Below are 21247 nucleotides of genomic sequence, written 5' to 3' on the forward strand. Positions count from 1 at the left end.
TTTTAGATTTAGCCAGAAAGTCTAATATTTAAAACCTTTTGAGAAGACTTTGCTGTCTTTTATTTCCTGATTGAGGGGGATTTTGAGCTTTCTGAAACCTGTCTGGAGTGAATATTAAAGAACACCTTTCCTCTAGGTTACCTGCATCAGGACAGACCTTAGTGCTGTTTGTGCAAGAGTTTGTGCTTGCCTAACGATAACCGCAAAATATAGCCCGCAGGCTTTGATGAAACCCCCTTTGTACACATTCCTCATTATCAAAGAGTCACTTGTTTGTTGCTGAAGATGCATTTAATATAGTTCAAGAGGCATTTTTTCATTATTAAAGCTTTTTCATTGTAAAGATACTTGAGATTGTTTCTCAAAGTAAATATTTCAGTATTATGTGGTTGGGAACTTGTTCTCAGTTCCCTTCCCTATCAGCTGAAATCTTGGCAAATCAGTACCGTCCCACCACAGTGAGGTGTACATGAGTTAAAACATGAAAACTTATGAGGTAACGTGTCACAAGTTTGGCACTCTGGGCACGGAGATCTCAGAACATTACAGAGTCAGTGGCAGCATGTCAGAAATTCTCATATACATGATGGGAACATGTATCCTTATGAGAGTAAATGATGAGTGATCCAGTCAACAAATCGGCCGACGTTGGCGTAAACACCAGGCTTGTTCTTCACGCCGCAGCCGTCGCCCCAGCTCACAACACCAACAACATAGTGGGTCCCATTACGATCACACACCAGAGGGCCACCAGAGTCACCCTGCAGTGACAGAGAGGAGTCATTATCTCTTTTCTTTATTCTCATGAATACAGTTACAAGAACATATAATATAGATAAATAAGAAATCACATCTCACAGACCTGGCAGGAGTCAACACCTCCTTTTAGGTAGCCTGCACAGAACATGCTGTCGTCCGGAGCGTCTCCGTAAACATGGGGAGCTTTACATTTCTCCTGGGCGATCAGGAGAACACGAGCATCCAGCAGCTGGTTTGTACCGTACCTCTCTGAGAAGAGACGGAGAGTCGAATCAAACTGACTGTATGTTCAAATGCATTGAATGACACGTTAATTAAGGGATATAGTTCGAGAAAGAAACCACTTTTATGTCGTTAATGTGGGTGTACAAATATGTCAGGTTCTGCATGCATGTTTGTCTTTTAAACTCAACACTTTATCATTGTTTGTCCTCGCATCAGATATGATCACATTATTCACTAGTAATCAAAACTAAATCTGATGCAATATAAAAATATTTTAAGGTCTCTGTGAAGCTGACTTTTATTTAGCTCCTGTGGCTATTGAGCATGTAATTTACTATTTCTTTTGTCAGCAATTTGTTTTCAATCTATTCAATAATACAGTGTTTCTTCTTTGTCACCAGTTTGTAAAAGAAAACTCTGTAAATAAAGTATTAATAATACAGCACTTGGAACCTAAAATGAACAAGCAGAAATACGTGACCCTGTTTTCCGATGTGAATGCGTGATATAGGCCGAGGTGAATTGGATGAATATCCATGAGCTGTCAAAGTCCAAAACATTTTCCATTTTATTGGTTTAATCTCAAAACTGGTCTGTTTTTTTTTTGTTCAAATCAAATATACTTTATTCCTTTTGACTAAATATCAACTACCAATTTGCAAAAGCTGACCTTCTTAACTTAAACTGATCATTATGTTCTGACAGTTTGCTATTACAGACTGCATAACAGTTTGTTAAGCAGTCTGTAATAGACGGTGCCAATAAAAATGATACTTACGTTTTTCAGTCACACCCCATCCTGAGATCACACACTCCGTCCCGCTGTTGAAGGTCTGGTTTGTGAGGCAGGCTGTCTTCACATAGCGGGTCTCTTTGGCACAGTACGGTCTGTCCATGACTTTCAGCTGAAGCATGGCTGCACAGGAGAAGCACAAAGCAAAGAACGATGCATTACCAGTATATCAGTACATTTAACTTCCATTTTTACATGGATACAATCAATAATTACATTTATATATGAAACTATCGTTGCACCTCACCAATATCATTATAAACAGCGAAGGGGGTCTCCCTGTAATTCTCATGCACGATGGCCTTCTCCACAGGAATGACCTGATCGTATATTTCATCCTTCTCTAAGTCCACTCCTCCCAGCACCACCTGCATTTCCACTTCACTTTCACTGGACAAACATCAAAAGAGTTAAATAAAGGTCAAGTGTGTGTCCATGTAATGAATTAATTCACATCTGAAACTGCTTTTATACATCAAATCAACACTGGAGCTTACATGCAGTGTGCAGCAGTCAGTACCCAGCAGGACTCGAGGAGGATGCCTCCACACATGTGGTTGAAGGGCCCTGAGGAGCCTTTGGGTCTGATCTGTAGGGAAACCTGCCAAGGATGAGCCCCAGGAGGAGACTTCTTCCCTCCAAAGATCCTGGCATAGCGGACAGGCTGCGGCCTCCCACACTGGGAGAAGTGGGCAGCAGGGACGTCCGGCTTGGCTGGAGTCGGATCTATTTCATGAATGGTCGGTGGGGTGGCTGGAGCTGGGAGGGATCAAAATTAGATATGTGGAGGCCAGGATCTTTCTGTGTGTGTGTGTGTGTGTGTGTGTGTGTGTGTGTGTGTGTGTGTGTGTGTGTGTGTGTGTGTGTGTGTGTGTGTGTCTGTTTTACCTCCGGAACATTTCCTAACTTTACAATATTCCCACTTCAGTGTGCCGTTATTGTTAATATAGCACCAGGGCTGATCATCTCCATCAGGGTTCCTTGAATACAGAGATTTTAAAACAGGTATTTAAAAACTCAATAGCATTAAATTACACATAAAAAAAAAAGTTACAACCTGGCAGCCCAAAGGGTTTTCTGAACTATGAATTTTAACAGCCTATTACTTACTCTGTAAAAAAGACTTTGATTAACTTAATAAACCAGTTACTGACCCTTTGAAAGCGTGCCTAGAGTTACTAAGAACGGTTTTGAAGAAGCTGCAGAGTTCATCACTAAACACAAAGTATTGAGTACATAAACAGTAGGTGCCTCACATGTACTGTATTGACATTTACAGACAGACAAACATGGTGATGTCAACATGAAGTACATGTGCAATATTTACACAAGACAACTCCTCACCTGCAGTAATTGTGTGGTCCAATTCCATCAAAGCCTGGATACTCTTTCATGGGATCTGCCCCCCCTTTCTGCAGGATGAAATAGGAATTCCAGTCCAGACACTCTTCCCCTTCAACTGTTACACTCACCATGCCGCGGTAAAACTCTCCATCCTCTTGGTAACAGTCGTTTGGTCCTAGGACAAAAAAATCATATTTTGTTTTAGCCAGGTGATACATATGTGTGTTTTTTCTTGTTAGGACAGAGAGAGAATTGTATTCACCAACTTCGCAGAACTTTCCAGTATATCCATGAGGACAAGAACATTGGAAGGAGGAGTTTTTGGGACCCCTCATGCAAGAGCCTCCATTCTGACAGGGATTGGGCCTGCAGCGAGAAGCTGTGAACACAGGCAAGAAAACCAGCTTATGATGTCCAGTGCAAAGGCATCAATGCAATATGACTTTGTGAGTGTAATATAATGAGAAAACTAAATCAATAACATGCTGCTCTATATTCCATTATGAAATTCTAAACAGACCTTTAGTGCAGTTGGGTGGTTTGTATGGATGCTTGCACTTGCACTCGTAGAATGGAGGAGTAGATGTGACAACACAGCTTCCACGGCCACATTTCGCCTTCTTGCAAACATTAGTCACTGAAAAACACACGGTGCATTCATTAATTTAGTTTACATTTAATACATGCAGATCTGCCATCACTGCATGATTGCTTTGTCTGTTTGTCAGCCTTCTAGTTTTACCTGTTTTCTGTAAAGCGATTTTATGTTGTGTGCTAACTTTCACCTTAACAGTGTTTTGTATTAATTGTCTGCATTGTGCATTTCCTACTTCATATGATGCTTGCCTTACTCCTCTAAGCTTTTTGTCCTATTCAGCTGCTTTATGTTTTGCTTTCTATTGTTCTAATTGTATATGCTGTGTGTTGTATTGTTTTAATGCTGATTAACATCAGACCAACAGTTCAGAATTAGCCTACAAGATTAGCACATTTGCAATGATGTTGATTAATGTACATTTCATTTTATGTCCCTGAAAATAAATAAAATCAAGCTTAAAATGACATTCAAATCCTATACTTGATCTCAGTCATACCTGTCTGACACTTCTTTCCTGAGTACGGCTCAGGGCACAAACATATGAACCTCCCATCAGCAACTTGGCCACAGCTGCCGCCGTTCAAACATGGGTTTGGATCACAGTCATCTAAATGAAGACAGAAACACATCAAATGCTTTCTACAGTAAAGACCAAACATGAAGTCTCACCAGTTACCACAAAGAGCAATTGATTATGTCTCGATCAATACATTGTGAGGCAGAAGGGATATCGGACTTAGTTAAACTACTGCATGCGTTCAGCATATACAGGCAATCAAACCAGACGTAACTTACCTGCGACATCCATGAGTTCATATAACCAGTCATCTACAGACAAATCAAAGTCTTCTGCAGGGATGTTGATGGTGTAATCGTAATAATACTCATTAACTGTGAGGAAAAAAGAGGCATTTAGGCATTCCAGTCATGAAAGACTGAGTCAAGTTTTAGTTTTACTGAAAAGTAAAATTTAAAGTGTTTTTATCACCAAAGTCATCTGATTCTGGGATAACCTGTAACAAAATATAAACATTCTTTATCAAGTTGACTCAGTTTTAAGTTTTGCATCTCTTCCAAAATATGAATTAAAACGGAGATTCCATGATGTCTTAGACAAACTCATTTCCTCCTATGCTATATGCATACTTACATGCAAGTCCTGTCCGAGTGCACTGAGTGCACACAGTTGTAAGATTAAAGCTTTGAAGCAGACAGTGCTGATGTAGACCCTGGCCATGATGGGACCAGTGAACGTCTATGGTACGCTTTTTGCACCGACTGTCCTAAATAATCTCTCACAAACACAGAGACTCGAAACACTCCACCTACCTGTTAATCATTAGTACGCTACATTGATTTTACAAGAGTTGCATGTTTTCTGATGCTACCTTTTGTCCATTGACCTTTTTCTGTTGAGGTCATCACAAGTAAAAGCAGTAAAGAACATTATAAGAATAGAAAGTGACAAGATGCTGATGCTAGACTGCACCTTTAAGAATGCACTGTGTAAAGTTCTCCCTCATGTCTTCTGTAAATAGTTTGTGGTTATTAGGTTTGATTTTTGTAAACATTACTGAGTGTTTTTTTTCAATATGTAAGAAGGGAATTGCTTCACTAAAGCAAGCAGCTGAAATTCTATCACAAAATCTGGTCTACATTTTTACCAATTCCTATTATGCTGTATCATACTGCACGACTATTAAAATGTGACAGTAATGCTACTATAATTAAAGGGACCATACTGGTGTTTTAGTTAATAGTTTACCTTCTTAAAGAGAATATTAGTTTTTAGATAGTATAAATGTATTTCTGCTTTCTTCCAAGCAACCACTCTTTGTTTCATGTGAACACAACAACGCATGAACATGAGCTTGCACAGATATGCAATGAATCACATTTGAACACCGTAAGCATGTTTTTCTTTGTAAAATGTTAATTATTATTGCATGGTAAAACAACTGAAAGTGTGCATTGATTTAAAAGTATATCTTTGTCAACTGATGGCAGCTTACATGATTTTGTTATCTGTCATTAACAAACCTAAACCTGGAATGACCCTGATCTTGCACAACAGAGGAAAATCAAACAGAAACATTCAGTCAGACTTTGATTTGTTAGCTGAGCTGTTTTTTTATTCAGTGATCACTTTACAGTGGGTGCAATAGCATATTCTCAATGAACAGCACTATATATAATGTACAGAATGTGGAGAAGTCAGAGTTGAGATCAGACCACAATCTCGCTCTCCCTGTTCGTTACCCTCCTCTTACAGGTAAACTGGGTCCTCGCCTGTTTGCACAGTATCAACTCAGTTACAAAGTGTACTCAGGTTATTGACAAGTGGAGTGCTAGTAAACACTTTATCGTATGCCATTCAACTTTACCCTTGCATTTAATTCATATGGTCTAGATTCATATCATACAACACTCCAAATTCTTCTTGATGGCTGCACAGACACTTCAAAACTTGCAACCACTGGATAATCATAAGTGCCTCAAACCTTGATTGTTGAACTGTATGGAATAGATTCATCCAATATTCATTCATCATAGTGGTGTAATGAACCACATGCAGAAACAAGTCCTTAACACAGTGCTCAGTCTGTCTACATACCACTTGGTGTTTGTTGAGAAGAACCTGTCTGAACCCAAAACATTCATATTTCCATTGCAATCTCCCAATGCGCTAACCTTTAAGAATGTTCTCTTAAACATACAATTCACTGTCTTCAGCACCAGAGAATATGGCAAACAATCTGGTGCAATTCACAGGGTTTTCCCTGGAAACAAGAGGGAGTAGGGTGTAGTTTCCAGTAAGTAAAAATAATATAAAAAGACTATAAATATAGGCATATAATGCTAACTTTTAGGAGCAGAGTCAGCAGCAATAGTCAGTCCTTCTCACTATCAAAGTCCATGACAACAGATCAAAAATAAGTCACAGATGCTTGTTTGTCTCTTGGTTCTGTCTGCTCGCAGAGTGAGACTTCTTCAAGTCCAAGTACAGTCTCAGGATAAAACTTGGTTCATGTATATTCTGATTTGCGGATGTAGTTGGAAGGCACGTAGCCTCGCCGGCCTCCTGCCTCCCCCAGCCACCAGTCACCGTTGCCGTTCATGTCCTTGAACTCCAGTATCCGCAGCCGCTGATTGGCTGAGATGCTCAGTTCATTGGCACAACGGGCGTCAAAGGAGTAGAGAGCGTAGTAAATCTAAAAAAAAAAAAAGAATAAAAACAAAGTCATCGTTAGTTTGTGTTTTGTCTTTTTCTATTTTAAAAGCAGAATTAATTAACATGTTTGGCCCATCTGGTGGTCGGATGAAGGATGGCCGTGACAGACAGCAGTGCACACCCCACTGCACCAATGTTTACCAGGATTGTTTGTTTTTCTACAAATGGGATCATGGAACTCATCAGAATGACTCAGATTCAAGTTTAACGCTAGTTACTACAATCAATTTAATAAATGGTCTCCCCTTGTTTTGGTATGGTAAATGTTTGATTAAATCACAGCAGTCACACTAAATCTCACCTGATGACTATCTAATTCACTCTCATCTTCTGGTTCTGGTTCCGGTTCCAGTTCCGGCTCCGGCTCCGGCTCCGGCTCCGGCTCCGGCTCGATGTACTCATCTCTGGAGTAAGAACTTTTCTTCTGGCCACTACTTTCTCCATTTTTCCACTGGTATGAACTGTAGGTTTTGTCCGTGTGTCCATACCGCTGTGAGCGATTGTTTCTGAGTGAGGAATAAGAATCTGTCTCCGAGAGGTCCGACATCTCCTTGTGGCTGCTCAGACTTGCGTAACTCGCGTCGTACGTGTCTCTGTGATTGCCTGAATGCCGGTAAGAAGGCTCTGTGTCTCTGAGACCGGAGGAATTCCGATGCGTTTGGTCCGAGTAGTCCTTGCGATTTGAGGGATTTCTCGGGGAGGAGTTTATGGAGTTGCTCTGACTGGCAGACTCCAGGCTGGGTGCATCTCTGTGCTGACTCCTACGAGATGAGGCAGAGTCCAGCGAAGGGTGCGGCGATGAATGGGTTCGGGGCTGCGATGTGGAAAAGCTGACGGTGGCCGCGTCCTGGTTAAAGGTCAGTGTGCTGTTGCTGTTTTGGCGGGAGAAAACAGGCGAGGAGCCGCCGTAGCCTGACTCATTAGACGATTGGCTCTCGATGGAGACGTCTGAATGGCTCCTGCGTGGATTGTAGGGTTTGAGGAAGGAGCTGTACACAAAGCCATTGCCGGCTGCAAAACAAAAAAAGCAAGAGAAGACATGGAGATAGATGTTATTGATGTGTCACACATCAAAATATGATAAATTAAAAACAGTGCAGTGCTTACAGTACAAATGACCTACCTCCGTTATCAATTAGCCAGCGGTTGTTGCTCCCCATGGGGTCCTGCTGCTTGATTACACCCACAAGGTCTCCTTCTAGTATAGAGATGTCCAGATCCTGCGCTGCATTGAAGTTTCTCTCTGCCTGGAAAAGTTTCTCAGGACCATAGCGTACCAGAAGTCCTGCACGGTGCTCATCAGTCTGCATGATGTGGTTGGGCTGAAAGCGACAAGGACAAGACTCACGGTTAGATCGTGATCTCCTCGTGCATTATTCATTAATCATAAGGTATGGCACAAATGGAATGAGAGCTCCACTCACAGGCGCCTGCAGCTTTTTGGAGATCTGTTTCTCAAGAGTCTTCTTCTCTAAGGTCTTTTTTGTGGAGGTGGCTGGAGGGAGGTTCTCTGGGCAGAAGCTAAAGCTCTGCAGAAGTTGGAGAACTCGACCGTACTCTTCTTGGAACTTAGCGATCAGGTTGCCCTCTGTGCCAGCTTTGTTAGAAAACTGGAGACAAAGGTAAAGAAACAGTCTGAGTTATTTAAAAAAAAAGGTTTTCTAATCAGTTCCATATATTCATAAGAAAATGTCCCATTTCCTTCAAAACCCTCATGAACAAAGTAACTCACAGCCTGGAGGAGGGGCCTCAGCTCTCCCAGTGTCATTTTCGTGAAGTGCTTCTGGGATTGAGCGAAAGCTCTCACACAGCCAGTCAACAGCTCCTCTGCTGCACCGTGGAACTTGGGGAGCTCGTCCAGAAGTTGGGCGTTGAGCGCCTCATAGTTGTTGCGCGCCGCCTGCAGCTCATCCTGTACACGGCGGTCCTTGAGTCGGTCAGCGCGCTCCTTGCAGTTGTCGTAGTCCAGCAGCTTGTCGAAGCGCTTTTGGATGAGTTTGTGCGGCCCAGCGAACATGAGGAGGAGCTGGGTGAGCGGGTTGATGACTAAGGCCTCTGTGCGCTCCTTCTGCTCAGGGAATGGGGAAGAGGGTTGACAGATAATGTGATGTGATCAGAGGTCATTCCCAATGCACTTTTACAGCAACTAAGTGAGGCAAAAACAGAGGAAGAAGACTCACAAATTGTGTGAACTGTTTGTCGCTGATGCAGCGGTGAGCTCTCTGGAAGCGCTCGGGGTCGAGGACACTTCGCTCTGTGTAGATGTCACAGAAGCTGATGGCTGCCAAGACCTTTACAGATGCTGATTCCTAGAGAGATGCATTGTATTACAATCCATGTTGTTCAAAAATACAAGTAGTCCAAGACAAAATATTGAACATTTAATCAAGAACTTAATTAGATGTAGATTTTGCAATGAAAATGGCATGAATCAGACACAGTATGTATTTCTAAGTTGATCTACTTCTGATATGGTCTAAATAACAAAGACGCTCATTTTAGTTGTTCATGGTCAATGCTCCTACCCTTATATGTTGCAGGTACAGGGAAATGTCCCGGATAAAAGACTTGATGAGTCTCTCCTGCAGCCTGAACTTCTTCTCAGCCTCATCAAACGCTTCGTCTTTAATCTGTGGAAACGACAGAGGACAAAGATAGAAAGAGATCAGAACCAGCATGTTTTCATGCACAACACCACTTGGGTTGGCAAAATGAGCAGTGATGTACCTGGGGTGAAATTCCGGTGAGGTGTTTGAGGTGGCTGCTGACACGGTTGGATTTTTTGATAATGGAGTGCATGCTCAGCTTGGAGATCTTGTCGATGAACGTGTCCTCGTCGACTTTCCTGTACTTAACCACTGTGGGCAGCAGAGGGAAGACAGTTCAGACTCTGTACTGGATAAATACTTTTCCAAACACAGAAAAAAAAACAGCAGCCTTTAAGTTTTTTTTTTACCAAGGTCCTTCCTGCGCTTGTACTCATTGATGTTTACGTTGATCTCTTTGATGGCCAGCAGAGCTTGAGTCAGCTGGGGCCGGTCGTGGTGGCTCTCCGGTGTGGCCCCCAGCAGCTCCATCAGCAGCAGCGGGTAACGCATCACCCGCTGCACCGGCTTGATTAAGAAAGAGCCGAGGTTGATGTAATTTGTTTTCCCCCTGAAGAAGGGACAGAGACAGCAGATAGTGTTTGGTTGTAGGGAAAAAATGACAATATGTGAAGAGTGAGAGACTCTCACGGACAGTCGGCATTCCAGCCACTATCACAGTCACAGCTATTGATTTATGTTCCCATGGTCATGTAACACATGACTCTATATCATGTGGATTGCATGATCCAATGATATGTAACCATCATCACATATTCACATATTCTGATGATGATCAATACAGTTTTTGGGAGACATAAAAGAACAGGGAAGGCACCATGAACGCAATGATTGATTTGCTTAGCTTTTAATGCGATCGAGAGGACAAATTAATTTAGCAACCGACTCAATTGGTTATGTGATCACTTTCTTCTAAAGTAGAAATCTTTTCTCATTATTAAAAGATCATTTCTTGCTATTGACATAATAAGGATAATAAATTGGTGTTTGATTTATGGCATCTTATTAATAAATTTAAGATGAACCCATTTCCACTTCTATACAGTAAAACATGTCAAAACACATATTTTTCATATTCTTTATAGAGGTGGATTTTTGGTGACCAGATTTTCTCTATTCCCCATAAAGAGAACTTTCAACACTTCATGTCACAACATTCTCATAATATTGAGAAAAGATCAGTTAATGCAAAATGCTGTTGCTGTTTTAATCCAGAAGATGGCATTAGATGTTTCCCAGAATCAACAATTACTTTGCATATCCACAGAAGAGGATGCATATTTTTCTTCACAGTATGCAGAATTCACATGCACGTGGAAACACAAACAATAAAATAGGAGTTCATCTCAGTCAAGCAGAGAGAATTGAAATGGCAGCATAGATGTTTTAAGAATCCTCCACACTCAGTGCACACACACACACACACACACAGAGGTAATTTCCAGGGGGGTTAGTGAGCAAAAGGCATGCGATTCTCATGCTGGAAATCATGACAACACTCGTTATGGAGACTTACCACTCGCGATACATGGCCCTGTTGAAGGGAAGATTGGAAAGATAACAAAAACAGGATTTAAAAAAACCTATGACCTGATGATCATTTTCATGAATGTTACAGTGTTAAATTCTGCAGTACGTAAAAGAGTAGTTGCTTATGCAGAGACTAAATCCACAAAATTGACTTGAACTTTGCGAGGTCAATAAAAAAGTCACGGTTGTTATGGTTTTGTTTTGTGGATTTTCTCTGAAAGCTGGACAGAAGCCCAGTGTGGCAGTAAAACCTGGCAGTTTCTAGTAGGTGGCAGAACACGTGACCTTTTTAGAGCTCAAAGGGCTGCAACATGCGCAGACGCACTTTAGAAAAGACTATTGCAACATTATGGTTAACTTACAAAAAGACAGGAAAACTGTATTTCAAAAGTAAAAGTAAATGTAAACAAAGGGTTGACAGCACACACATCTGTACAAGCTCCTGATCCTTTTGTTTAATAAGACTCCCTCTTGGAACCAGCACCCTTTTTTTTCTACAGCTTCTGGTCTAACAAAACCTGTGTTTATCTTCAAACACGGATTGCTGACCTTAATTTACAACAGCGTAAAGTCGAACGTATGAGTCACTGATGGTGAAACCAGACAGGTGAAACCGGGTAGGGCACATTTTTGTCACCGCAATACATTACTGAGGAGCAGTCAAACTGCTTCATCTAATAGGGTTCCTGTTGCATGGTGTTGCAGTGGAGTTAAGGTATTTCTACAGAAAAATGTTTCAGGCTGAAAAGGTACTTCTTATGTTTAAAGATGTACTGCAACTGCCCTTCTCTATCAAAATGTGCCCATGAATCATAGTTCAAAGTCTGCTGAAGAAACCCCATCATAAATTAAATCCATGCGACTATCGGCTAAAAGGAAACCTCACTGTAGTCTTGAACTCAATAACAACGTGACTGCAATGCCTTACATGTCTACAAACTGCATTTCAAAGTTATTATTCTACTGTAAAACCTGTTTAAAGTGACATTTTGAAAAGAGTTTCATACAAACAATAAATGATCCATAGCTTTTTATGGTTAATGTTTTATTTCAACTGAATATTTATATTAGTGGCCACTCTTGCTTTCATGTTCTCATGCTTTTACACACACAAACGTGCAAATCTTGTGCAAAATGTTTTTTTTAAAGTGAAACACACAGGTCCAAGCTGAAATCTCAAACTAGTGAGTGACATATTTTCCTCCTCTCAGTGACCCACCTCAGTCTCTCCAGACACTCCAACACGTGACACTGGATGTTGTCGTCCTTCTCATAACTCTCGAGCAGAGAGATGGCATCATCATGGTTCTGGCAGTAGATCTTGTAAACGTCTTCCAGCTCCACTTTGAAGTCAAGAAATATCGTTCCTGAGACCAGAGGGTAGAGAAACGTAAGGTCGTGTGTTCATTTAAAAAGGGAAACGAGAGGAAGGAGGAGGATATGTTTTACTTGTATGAGAAATTACACCCAAACAGACAAAAAAGGTGAATAAGTCTGCAGAGACGTATCAATTTGACATATCAATAAACTTCCTCTAACAATTTCAAAGTCTTGATAGTTGACAGGTGACAGTTTATGGTTGAAACGTGAATAAAGTACAAAGCACAGCATGCAGGAAGAAGTCTCCGGTAAAAGAATTACGTCATAGGATATGCATCTTTTAAAAACTGGCTTCTTACCAATGGAGTCTGTGTCCTGCAGTGTTTCAAACAGGCGTTGTGACAAGTCGATCACTGAGCTGATGTTGCCAAAGAGCCCATCAAAGTCCACATTCTTCACCTTTTAGGAAATGCAGATAGAACTGTTTTAAAACTGTAAAAAGTTCCTCTGTGCTGCTCAGTGAAAAAACACTTTATGATTGTTTTTCTTTTGAAGCATCCCGGTTATGTTTTGTTTCAATATCCTTCAATTAGAAACCTAGAAAAGCCCATGAAATCATATCCCAAATATGCTCAAAACGTATCTGTTACTTTAAATTGTCTGATGTTTTCTCTTTGCCCTTGTTGTCTCAGTAAAACTCTGTTTCTCTTGGAGCTGAATACTATTTCACAGGCACCTCATATCAACATAACCCCACAAATCCAAACATATGAAATATAAATGTGTTAAAATAAACGTCTGTGTTCTGTGCTGTAGTGAAAGGGACACCATCCCTTGTCATTTTTTAGCCCTTATTGTAAACAAACCCACATTTTACAGTGTTTCAGACTAACAGTGTTTTCTACGTACGCCACCTCGCCCACGTCCACATCTCTTTACCTGCTTCTTCTGCAGTGGCTCGATGATCTCCTCGACACACATCTGCAGGTCTTTGATGTAGTCCTTCTCAGTCTGCAGCAGCTCCTCGATGACCTTTGACCTCTTCTCCAGCATCCTCAGCTCGGGATCCTCGGTGCCTGTGCCGCCGGCGGCGGGGGTCGAGTCCGAGGTCGGGGTTGAGTCGAGCGGTTTGGGCTGGGACGACAGGAGCGTCATCTCTGGAGAGACAGGAAAGGAGACAGATTTAGGCTCCATCTAAACTGAACTGAAAATGTTTTTCAATGTTAATCTTCCCTTTGTAATATTTTGGATAAGGATTATTTAGGCTCAATCTATGACAACAAATCTATGAACTTCTAAACACGAAGCTTGTTGGAACAAAACACACAAAGGGATTATTCTAAAGATAACAGAGTATAAAAAGGGAAATAGAAAAACGTTCCCAGCCCATGTCTCCATTCATTGTTTCCAAACATACTCCTGCCCGCCCACCCACCCACCCAGCCAGCCCACCCTTTACTCTTCCTCTTGTCTGACTAGCTTTTGATCAATGTCTGTCCTCTCACTCCCAGAGGGCTGATCTCTGGGGGTGCCTGGGACTGGAGGGAGAGCCTGGTTCATGCACCACTGCTCTTCATGAATGGACCCAAAACTGGAGTGGACTCAGGCTCTTTGTGTGTGGCACAATGGCCTGTGACAGCAACTACAGACGTACAGGCTCTCAGGGACCGAGCAGGCATTGAAGAAGAGGCAGTTAGAGGGGGACTGAGGGAAAAGAGATAACGGTACTGGAGAGTGATGATACATGTTGTACATGTTTCTAAAAAAATCTTCACATCTGCTATCTGTGTTTTTTATTACTTAGTGAGACATTAAGCTCTCAGGTTAAAAGGAGATCTCGTGATATTCTTTTGTTATTGTCAACAAATCCCATTAAAAGAAAACTGAATTGTTTGTGTATCCAAAGTCTGAGCTTATTCCTTTGTGCCATCGACCTCCATTGCCATCCAAAAACTCATCAAATCAATTAAGCCACACTGTTGGACTTGCTGACATGTTCCTTTATTACCATGAACATGGTCACTGTGGTTTATTTTAAATCAATCCCACATGCACCACTGTATGGTGCTGTAAATACTCGCCAGAGCACCAAATCTGCAGCTGAAAAAAGTCCCTCAAAATGTACTCCTGTTTAAGTAACGTTTGCTAAAACCTGCAGTTTTATAATATAAGTTACGCTCTAGAAATTCGGAGAGTTTTTATTCAAGGCCCATTTTTGAAGATTTACGAATTCAGTAGGAACAAATGGCTACGGTGGTCATAAAGTATCATGAGACGGACTAACACCATGTTAATGTCTCTTCATGGATTTGTTGACAAAATATAGGTTATTAGCAGCCTTATCCTGGAAGTGTGACTACAAAGTGTTGTGAAGCAGCAGAAACACGTGTGCTACAAGTTAGAATAATGTATTTTGATTGGATCAGTGTGATCAATTAGCATAAATGAATCTGTGGAGAGGAAAACACTGCTGTAGTTCTGTTACATCTCAGTAGCAGAGGAAGCAGTATGTGCTGCGTTGTGTTGACGGACGACGGTGACGTCACCCTTGCTCCTTGAACAGATGCTGTCAGGGGCTAATGAAGTTAACTCTGCTTACCCTCATTAGACCATGCACTTGAAAATACTTGCATGCCCCCCCCCCCCCCCCCACACCACACACACACACACACACACACACAGCCGTGACAGTTGCACCGTCACAGTTTTGTTTGAATCACATAAAAGCAGTAATTTGAAATTTTTGAGTATCGAGATAAGATCACACGTAAGACTTTGCAAAACTTAATTGCAAAGCTTTTTACACTTTGATACAAACAAAGATTTTTATTTTATGACCCGACTGTGTGTCTGATCCTCGGGCCACCTGCCTTTTGTCCCCCCCCTCCACCCTGACCTCATCTTTCTTTCTTCACGTGACTTGGCTAAAGCTCGACTCAAAGGAGCTTTTCTCACCGTCACTGCTGCTCTGCCAACTGCCAACACTCCAGCACTTCACCCCCACTGGTGAGAAAGTAGCTCACTAATGGGTTTTAAAAGTCATACAGTATCAACACAATACAAAGAGAGGCTGAAAACAAAAGACTCAATCGGCTCATTCCCATGTTTGATCCTCCACACACACACACACACAATTACATCATATGCTCCACTTCACATGGTTAAATACGCAGCTATTTCCATCATAACCAACCTGCGAAACAGCATGGCCAGAATGTGACCCACTTCTAGGAAATTCCACTTTTCTTTGTTCTGTGAAGTATTGTATAGATGGAGGGTACAGGCATCTTGTTTGTGCAAACAAACACACACACACACACACACACACACACACACACACACACACACACACACACACACACACACCCCAAAAGGCTTGAACTATAATAAACCTCATTCATTTCAAATCTGTCGTAACTACTGCAAACTGCGATTTTTGGTGATTGAGATTTTATTCAAAAATATTCTTCATCCGATTACTGGTTTTGAAAGAAATACATTACATTAATGAGCCAATCGCGCAATCGCAGGTGCCAGTAACATGAGGTGGAACATAAAACTGTCAGCCTGTGGAACTGGATCTGTCCGTGTCACTCAGTCTGCAGTAACAGGAAACACCCACATAACAATCACTTCTAATGAAGCATTAGCATCTCATGAATCACACACCTGTGACTGGATGCCAACAATCTGAGATTAATCAATCAGTGCAAACGACAACATGCTGCTGAAAACCGCAGTATTGTATCAAGCCAGCTAACTCACACAGTTTTCTAATTAGGAAAACAAAGTATTCAAGGAATTTCTATTCAGAATAAAGACCTGTTATCCTCTCAATCAGGTACAACCATAGACTGTATCTACAAAGACTTAGTCTTAGACACCCGTTGGTGTGTGGATTGCCGTTTTGAAGCCTCAAGTTTGGCATTTTTGCCTTCTGCATCTTGTTTTTTACCTGCAGCATGACAACCATTAACGTGTCTACTGTATCAGATATGAAGGCAACTGCTAAGTAAGTATCCAAAAAGCAATGTATTGCATTTTCAGTCCTAACAAAAAAAAACATTTGACAGGTTAAAACCTCTTTAGCCCGACGCCCCCAAATTTGGGGGCTCTCGGGCTCAGAACCCCTGAAAATCATATGCGGAAAATAGCCTGATTGTTCGCCAGTATTGTGGATTGGCCCAGTTTTTTTTCCGGATGAAACAGCAACGTATGGGCAACACCATCATATAAGTCACTTCTTACACACTCCAAACACAACTATAGGCTACTCATATAAGCATCTATAAATCGTGGCATAAAAGCATGAAATCCTGGCCAGAAATCGCCGTTATGAGTACCGCAAATCAATGTTTGCACCCTGATGCTAGCGGCTACCAAGCCATGCAATGCATTTAATAGCATTAGCACACGTGGCCGAACACGTAACTAACTTCGATTTTCCGCTCCGTGGGAGCACTGGACAGCTGTGAGTGGTCAAACGTACCTTCGTGCTGCCCTCCGCCGAAAAAAATCGTAGGTATGTGGCCAAGTTTTATGAAAAATGAGGACAATAACGTCGCAGATTATCCGTTTCAAAGCTGGAGTCATTGTTGCCAACTGCATCCTGTTTACTTCCGAGCTGTTTCCAGAATAAGAGCGGTCAACCCAGCTTGGGCGAGTGGTCAGACTTCCTGCAAGCGGAAATTTACGCCCGGGGACACGCGGCACTTCTTGCAACTTGACTGGTTGAAACTTCTGTCAATCAACACCAAATTCGACAGAGGCCTTCCTGAGACTCTGACGCGTCGAAGGAGGGCTTATTTACTGAAATCGACCGAGGATAGGCTGAGATATAGCGCCATACACACACATGAACTGAGAAAATCCTATAGATGACAGCCAAAACAGGCTCTGATGATGTTATGAATCTCAAAATGATTCCTAACATCTGTATTTGGATGTATTGAATAATATGAGTGATAAAAAAAGTGAAATATATAGTTATATAGTATATAAAAGTACAATGTAAGAGCTGCAACAGCTGGTTCGAAAATGATGACCTCGCTTGACCGCTCTCTACTAAAGCCTCTTATTCTTCACTTTATTCCACTTTAACCTTTATTCAATAACTACTGATCAGTTGTGCTATCATTTGGGAGAGTTTTTAGGGAGCTATCTGCATTATTTCAACAACCTTTTATCAATAAAAGTGCTTTTTTTTCAGGCGAACCTGATTATTTTCAATTTGAGCTGTGTAATGTCTTCATTTACTATATTAACCAGCAACATATACACAATATTACCCATCTGAACAATCTCACAAGTGTTGTGATCTGATTATATCAACAAAAATTATTAAAATCGACCTTGTAGTTACAGAACTATGGTCAGTTTTGTAGGGCTATGCCATTTTCGAGCAGAGACCTACAAATAGGCTCCGAGCTTAAGTTATTTTAAACAAAAGAGATGTTTAAACTCGTCATGGGGAAGAAAGCTGTTTGATTAGATCCGGGTGCGTACTCTGCAGGGGGCTAGGAGGTGTCTGCACAGAAAGCGGGCAGCACGAGGGTTAATGAATGAGCGCTGACCTGGTTACACATGTTAGAGAGTTTGGAATAATAAAACAAAGAGACTGCCTGTGTAATGTCTAGGTATATAGGGGGGGGGGGGGGGGGGTTATGGGTCATACAGGGATAAATCCATTAACGCTGTCGATGACGCTCTGATAATTTTAAAAATGTTGAAGTTAAAACCACTTGATTGCCATCACCACCCCTTTATGTTCCACAACACTAAGCTTATAGTTAAAAATACAACGCAGCCTGGATTTCTGGGACAGCCACAACAGGGAGTGTGCTTAATAGCGCTATAAATCAGTGCGCCACACCTCCTATCTTCCAACACTCAGTATGACTGCAGTTATAGTCACAACTGACACATCAGCACAGGTCATCAAGGATTTAACAAAAGGCCATGGTGCATATCTGGTGGCACAAACAAAGAACAGCCCAGTAAGACTGCATTGCTTAAGGTTGAGCAAAGATTAGCGAGATTGTGACTGGAGTGTTTGCTATCACATACTCGGACTATGACTTATGGTTAATATGCATCGTCTAATTTATATGATATCCTGCGTTTTTCGTCCGTTTGACCGAAACCAAAGTGTTACGTTTTACTTAACTTTTACCACTTTCTCCAGCTTCGCCCACTTTAATGCACGCGATGATGTTCATAATATTCATTTGAATTCACAAAAGAAACAATGAATTTTAGGGAGAATATCCCTTGTAATGTTTGCTCTCTCCAATGCACTGTAATTCGCTGCCTCGTACACAGACAAAAAGAGAGCAAGAGGGAGAAAAGAGAAGACGTGAGGCTTCACGCACCTGCTGCTCGGAACTTTCTTCAAACCCCTTCAAAAACAAGCACACACCCCGACGCACACACATGGTGGTTCAAACAACGACACCCATTCTACGATAGTCCATTGTCAATCTGAAGTCCAGCTCCTGAGCCTTGTAGAGGACTGTGTGTCCCGCTGCAGAAACTCCATTCCAGACCTCCAATTACCATGAGAATGGATGGGAACCCACCATCATTAAACACACACACAGACACACACACACACTGACACACACACAGACACCACGGAGGACGACCACTCTGGCAGAGAATAAAACCTGGAGCTGGACCATCGCTGCTTGTTGCTTCGAATGAGATGAGAAAACAGGTGTCCTGCTTCAACGTGCTGCATCCCAATACTACATACTAATGGCCATAGTACACGGTGTTGGCTAGTATGTAGTGTGGCATTGGGATAATGTACCTGTCACGCTAGCCTCTATCCTCGCCTCTTTTAAAGTTTATGTCTGACATGACAAACATCTTTACTGTGGTTAACTTTATATCCTGACTTCACATGTTGGTTGTCTGTCCTTCACCTGTTTACGCACCGTCAGGTGTCACATGAGAGTCAATACTGAGCTTAATTAATCTATTTGTTAAAAGGCATCTAATTGAATGTTATATTTCAGATATTAACGTTTGGTGGTGAAATTCAGAGTATGATGCCTTGTTTATCTGGTCAGGTTTTAATGCTGCTATTACATAATACAGCATAAAGCTTAATTTCTGAGCTTTTACGCCTCAAGAACTCACATTTGGCTACCGTAACATTTGTTAGGGGGGTTTACTGAGTAGCATGGATTAAGTCCAGTTCTTTGATTAATCTGTTTCATGTTTCACAGTTCACTGACACCTGACCGGGCTCCTCCTCTGACGACCTCAATTCTATCAAAAATGACAATGCCTAGATTCAACATCTTCCCCTCAATCCTCCTAAGTTATCTTGCACGTAAGCATATTTTTAACTCTTTAATATACATAATCCAAGTAAACCTCTTTAAATGTCTCTCTCTTGAACTGTGACTTTGTTGTCCGACCGTAGCAAATCCAGTTTTCAAACAATACTTCTCTGAATGCATGGTCTGCACTCAGCGTGCTCCACTAATATCCGTGTAAAGGCAAAAGTTTTGGCCTGCACGGAGCGCTCTGAGGTCAGACACACAATCAGTGCTGTGTGCGTGCGCTCTGCTCCAAAGTTCACAGCAGAATGCACAGTTGCCATCGCAACCCAAATAGCGGGGGGGGGGGGGCCCTCCTCATATCGAGCAAAGTTTTGGAGAGCAAGGAGTGGCTTCGCTGAAATGATCACATGGGAAACTCTGTGTGTTCAGTTGGGACATGAGAATAAGTTGCTACATGCTCCTAACGACTCTTTCGTTTACCGAACAACATGCAAGCCATGACTTGTAATTAATACGTTATGTATTAAAAAAAATAATCTGTGACCCTGGTAACCGGCATAAGAAAAAAATATGTCAGCACAGGCAGAGTAAATATTAGCAAGACTCTTAAAGGGCATCAAACTGTTGCACAGGTTGACTTTGTGTTTTAGAGAAAGAGGCAGCACTTATTTATCTTCTCTGCAGGAACAAAATCTTCATTTTTGAATCAGCCAATTGACTGAGCGCATGTTTATTTCGCTATATCCCCCCCATTTTGTCCACATTTCTGCCATCAGGTAGAAGGTCCCTTAAAACTTTAAAAAGGGGAGTTCATTCAGTGACATACAATCCTGTTTATCTCTTTTTAGGGTCAAATGTCAAAAGGTCACATTCCTGCTCCTGGCAGAATCTCTCAGCAACCTTTATGGAGCCTTGTTAGGAATTTCCTGTAATTACAGTCATTAAAAAAGCAGGTTGTGTGCTGACACATGTAACATTCAACATGTGATTTTCTCAATCAATCCTGTGTTTAGAGATACAACTCTTCTCGTCTGCAGGTGGATAAGACTACAGTCTAATTAACAAGTTGAATAAATAAGTTGCTACAATGCTGCATGGCAAATGGGACCAGGAGCGGGATCTCTGGCTTCCTTGGAATTTCTCATTTCGTCTCACTTCTATGACGAACAATGTCCAATTACTTCAAGAGACCATCAGTTTTGCATATGTGCATAGAGAGCCATTAAGAGAGGGACCTATTCAAAGACAAAGCTGTACCGTCTTCAAGTTAATGGAGAAGGAGAAGACAATGAGTCTATTGGGTCTATTGGGCCCCACAGGTGCTTTGATGATACAACATATACAAAGAATTAAATATTTTTAAATGGTTCCAAATGCAAAGGAGAAGCTGTACATTGTATGACATTTTCTCTATTTTAATATGGCCATTTTGCATACAGTGTGATGACTCAGAGGCTTTTACCTTTACTGTCTGTGTTGCTTCAGTACAACCTGAGTGTGAGAACTTTCTCGAGGCTTTGAGACGACTGAACTTGCAACATTATATCT

General features: G+C 41.5%; 2 protein-coding genes across 2 annotated transcripts in view; both read right to left on the reverse strand.

Moving 5' to 3' along the window:
• Positions 1 to 602: 602 nt before the first annotated feature.
• On the reverse strand, positions 603 to 4962 carry habp2 (hyaluronan binding protein 2). The gene is made up of 13 exons (XM_076092791.1): positions 4870 to 4962; positions 4708 to 4732; positions 4515 to 4610; positions 4216 to 4326; positions 3642 to 3758; positions 3384 to 3500; positions 3122 to 3296; positions 2666 to 2757; positions 2275 to 2536; positions 2025 to 2167; positions 1763 to 1900; positions 863 to 1008; positions 603 to 761 (listed from the first exon to the last, which is right to left on the reverse strand). Exons 1-13 carry the CDS (start codon positions 4954 to 4956, stop codon positions 603 to 605), a joined length of 1668 nt encoding a protein of 555 aa, XP_075948906.1. The 5' UTR covers positions 4957 to 4962.
• Positions 4963 to 5842: 880 nt separating this feature from the next.
• dnmbp (dynamin binding protein) overlaps positions 5843 to 21247 on the reverse strand; it is a 31644-nt gene continuing 16239 nt past the window's right edge. The window contains exons 4-16 of the mRNA XM_076093941.1: positions 13347 to 13564; positions 12767 to 12866; positions 12307 to 12454; positions 11074 to 11091; positions 9908 to 10107; positions 9679 to 9809; positions 9477 to 9581; positions 9132 to 9260; positions 8684 to 9019; positions 8376 to 8561; positions 8075 to 8273; positions 7253 to 7962; positions 5843 to 6931 (exon numbers count right to left, since the gene is read on the reverse strand). Coding sequence (XP_075950056.1) covers positions 6746 to 6931; positions 7253 to 7962; positions 8075 to 8273; positions 8376 to 8561; positions 8684 to 9019; positions 9132 to 9260; positions 9477 to 9581; positions 9679 to 9809; positions 9908 to 10107; positions 11074 to 11091; positions 12307 to 12454; positions 12767 to 12866; positions 13347 to 13564 — 2666 coding nt within the window. The 3' untranslated portion in view covers positions 5843 to 6745. The remainder of the gene's footprint in view (positions 6932 to 7252; positions 7963 to 8074; positions 8274 to 8375; positions 8562 to 8683; positions 9020 to 9131; positions 9261 to 9476; positions 9582 to 9678; positions 9810 to 9907; positions 10108 to 11073; positions 11092 to 12306; positions 12455 to 12766; positions 12867 to 13346; positions 13565 to 21247) is intronic.

This window comes from Anarhichas minor, unplaced genomic scaffold (assembly GCF_050575085.1).
Source record: "Anarhichas minor isolate MPS153535 unplaced genomic scaffold, ASM5057508v1 ptg000017l, whole genome shotgun sequence".
In the NCBI taxonomy this organism is placed as follows: domain Eukaryota; kingdom Metazoa; phylum Chordata; class Actinopteri; order Perciformes; family Anarhichadidae; genus Anarhichas; species Anarhichas minor.

Bases quoted from the DNA above. Each gene is read 5' to 3' on its own strand.
- habp2 (XM_076092791.1), bottom strand. From the start codon at position 4,956: ATGGCCAGGGTCTACATCAGCACTGTCTGCTTCAAAGCTTTAATCTTA. The intron at 3,759-4,215 runs GTATGACTGAGA...TGTGTTTTTCAG, and splicing joins AGGAAAGAAGTGTCAGACAG to TGACTAATGTTTGCAAGAAG. The intron at 2,537-2,665 runs GTAAAACAGACA...GATCCCTCCCAG, and splicing joins AGTTAGGAAATGTTCCGGAG to CTCCAGCCACCCCACCGACC.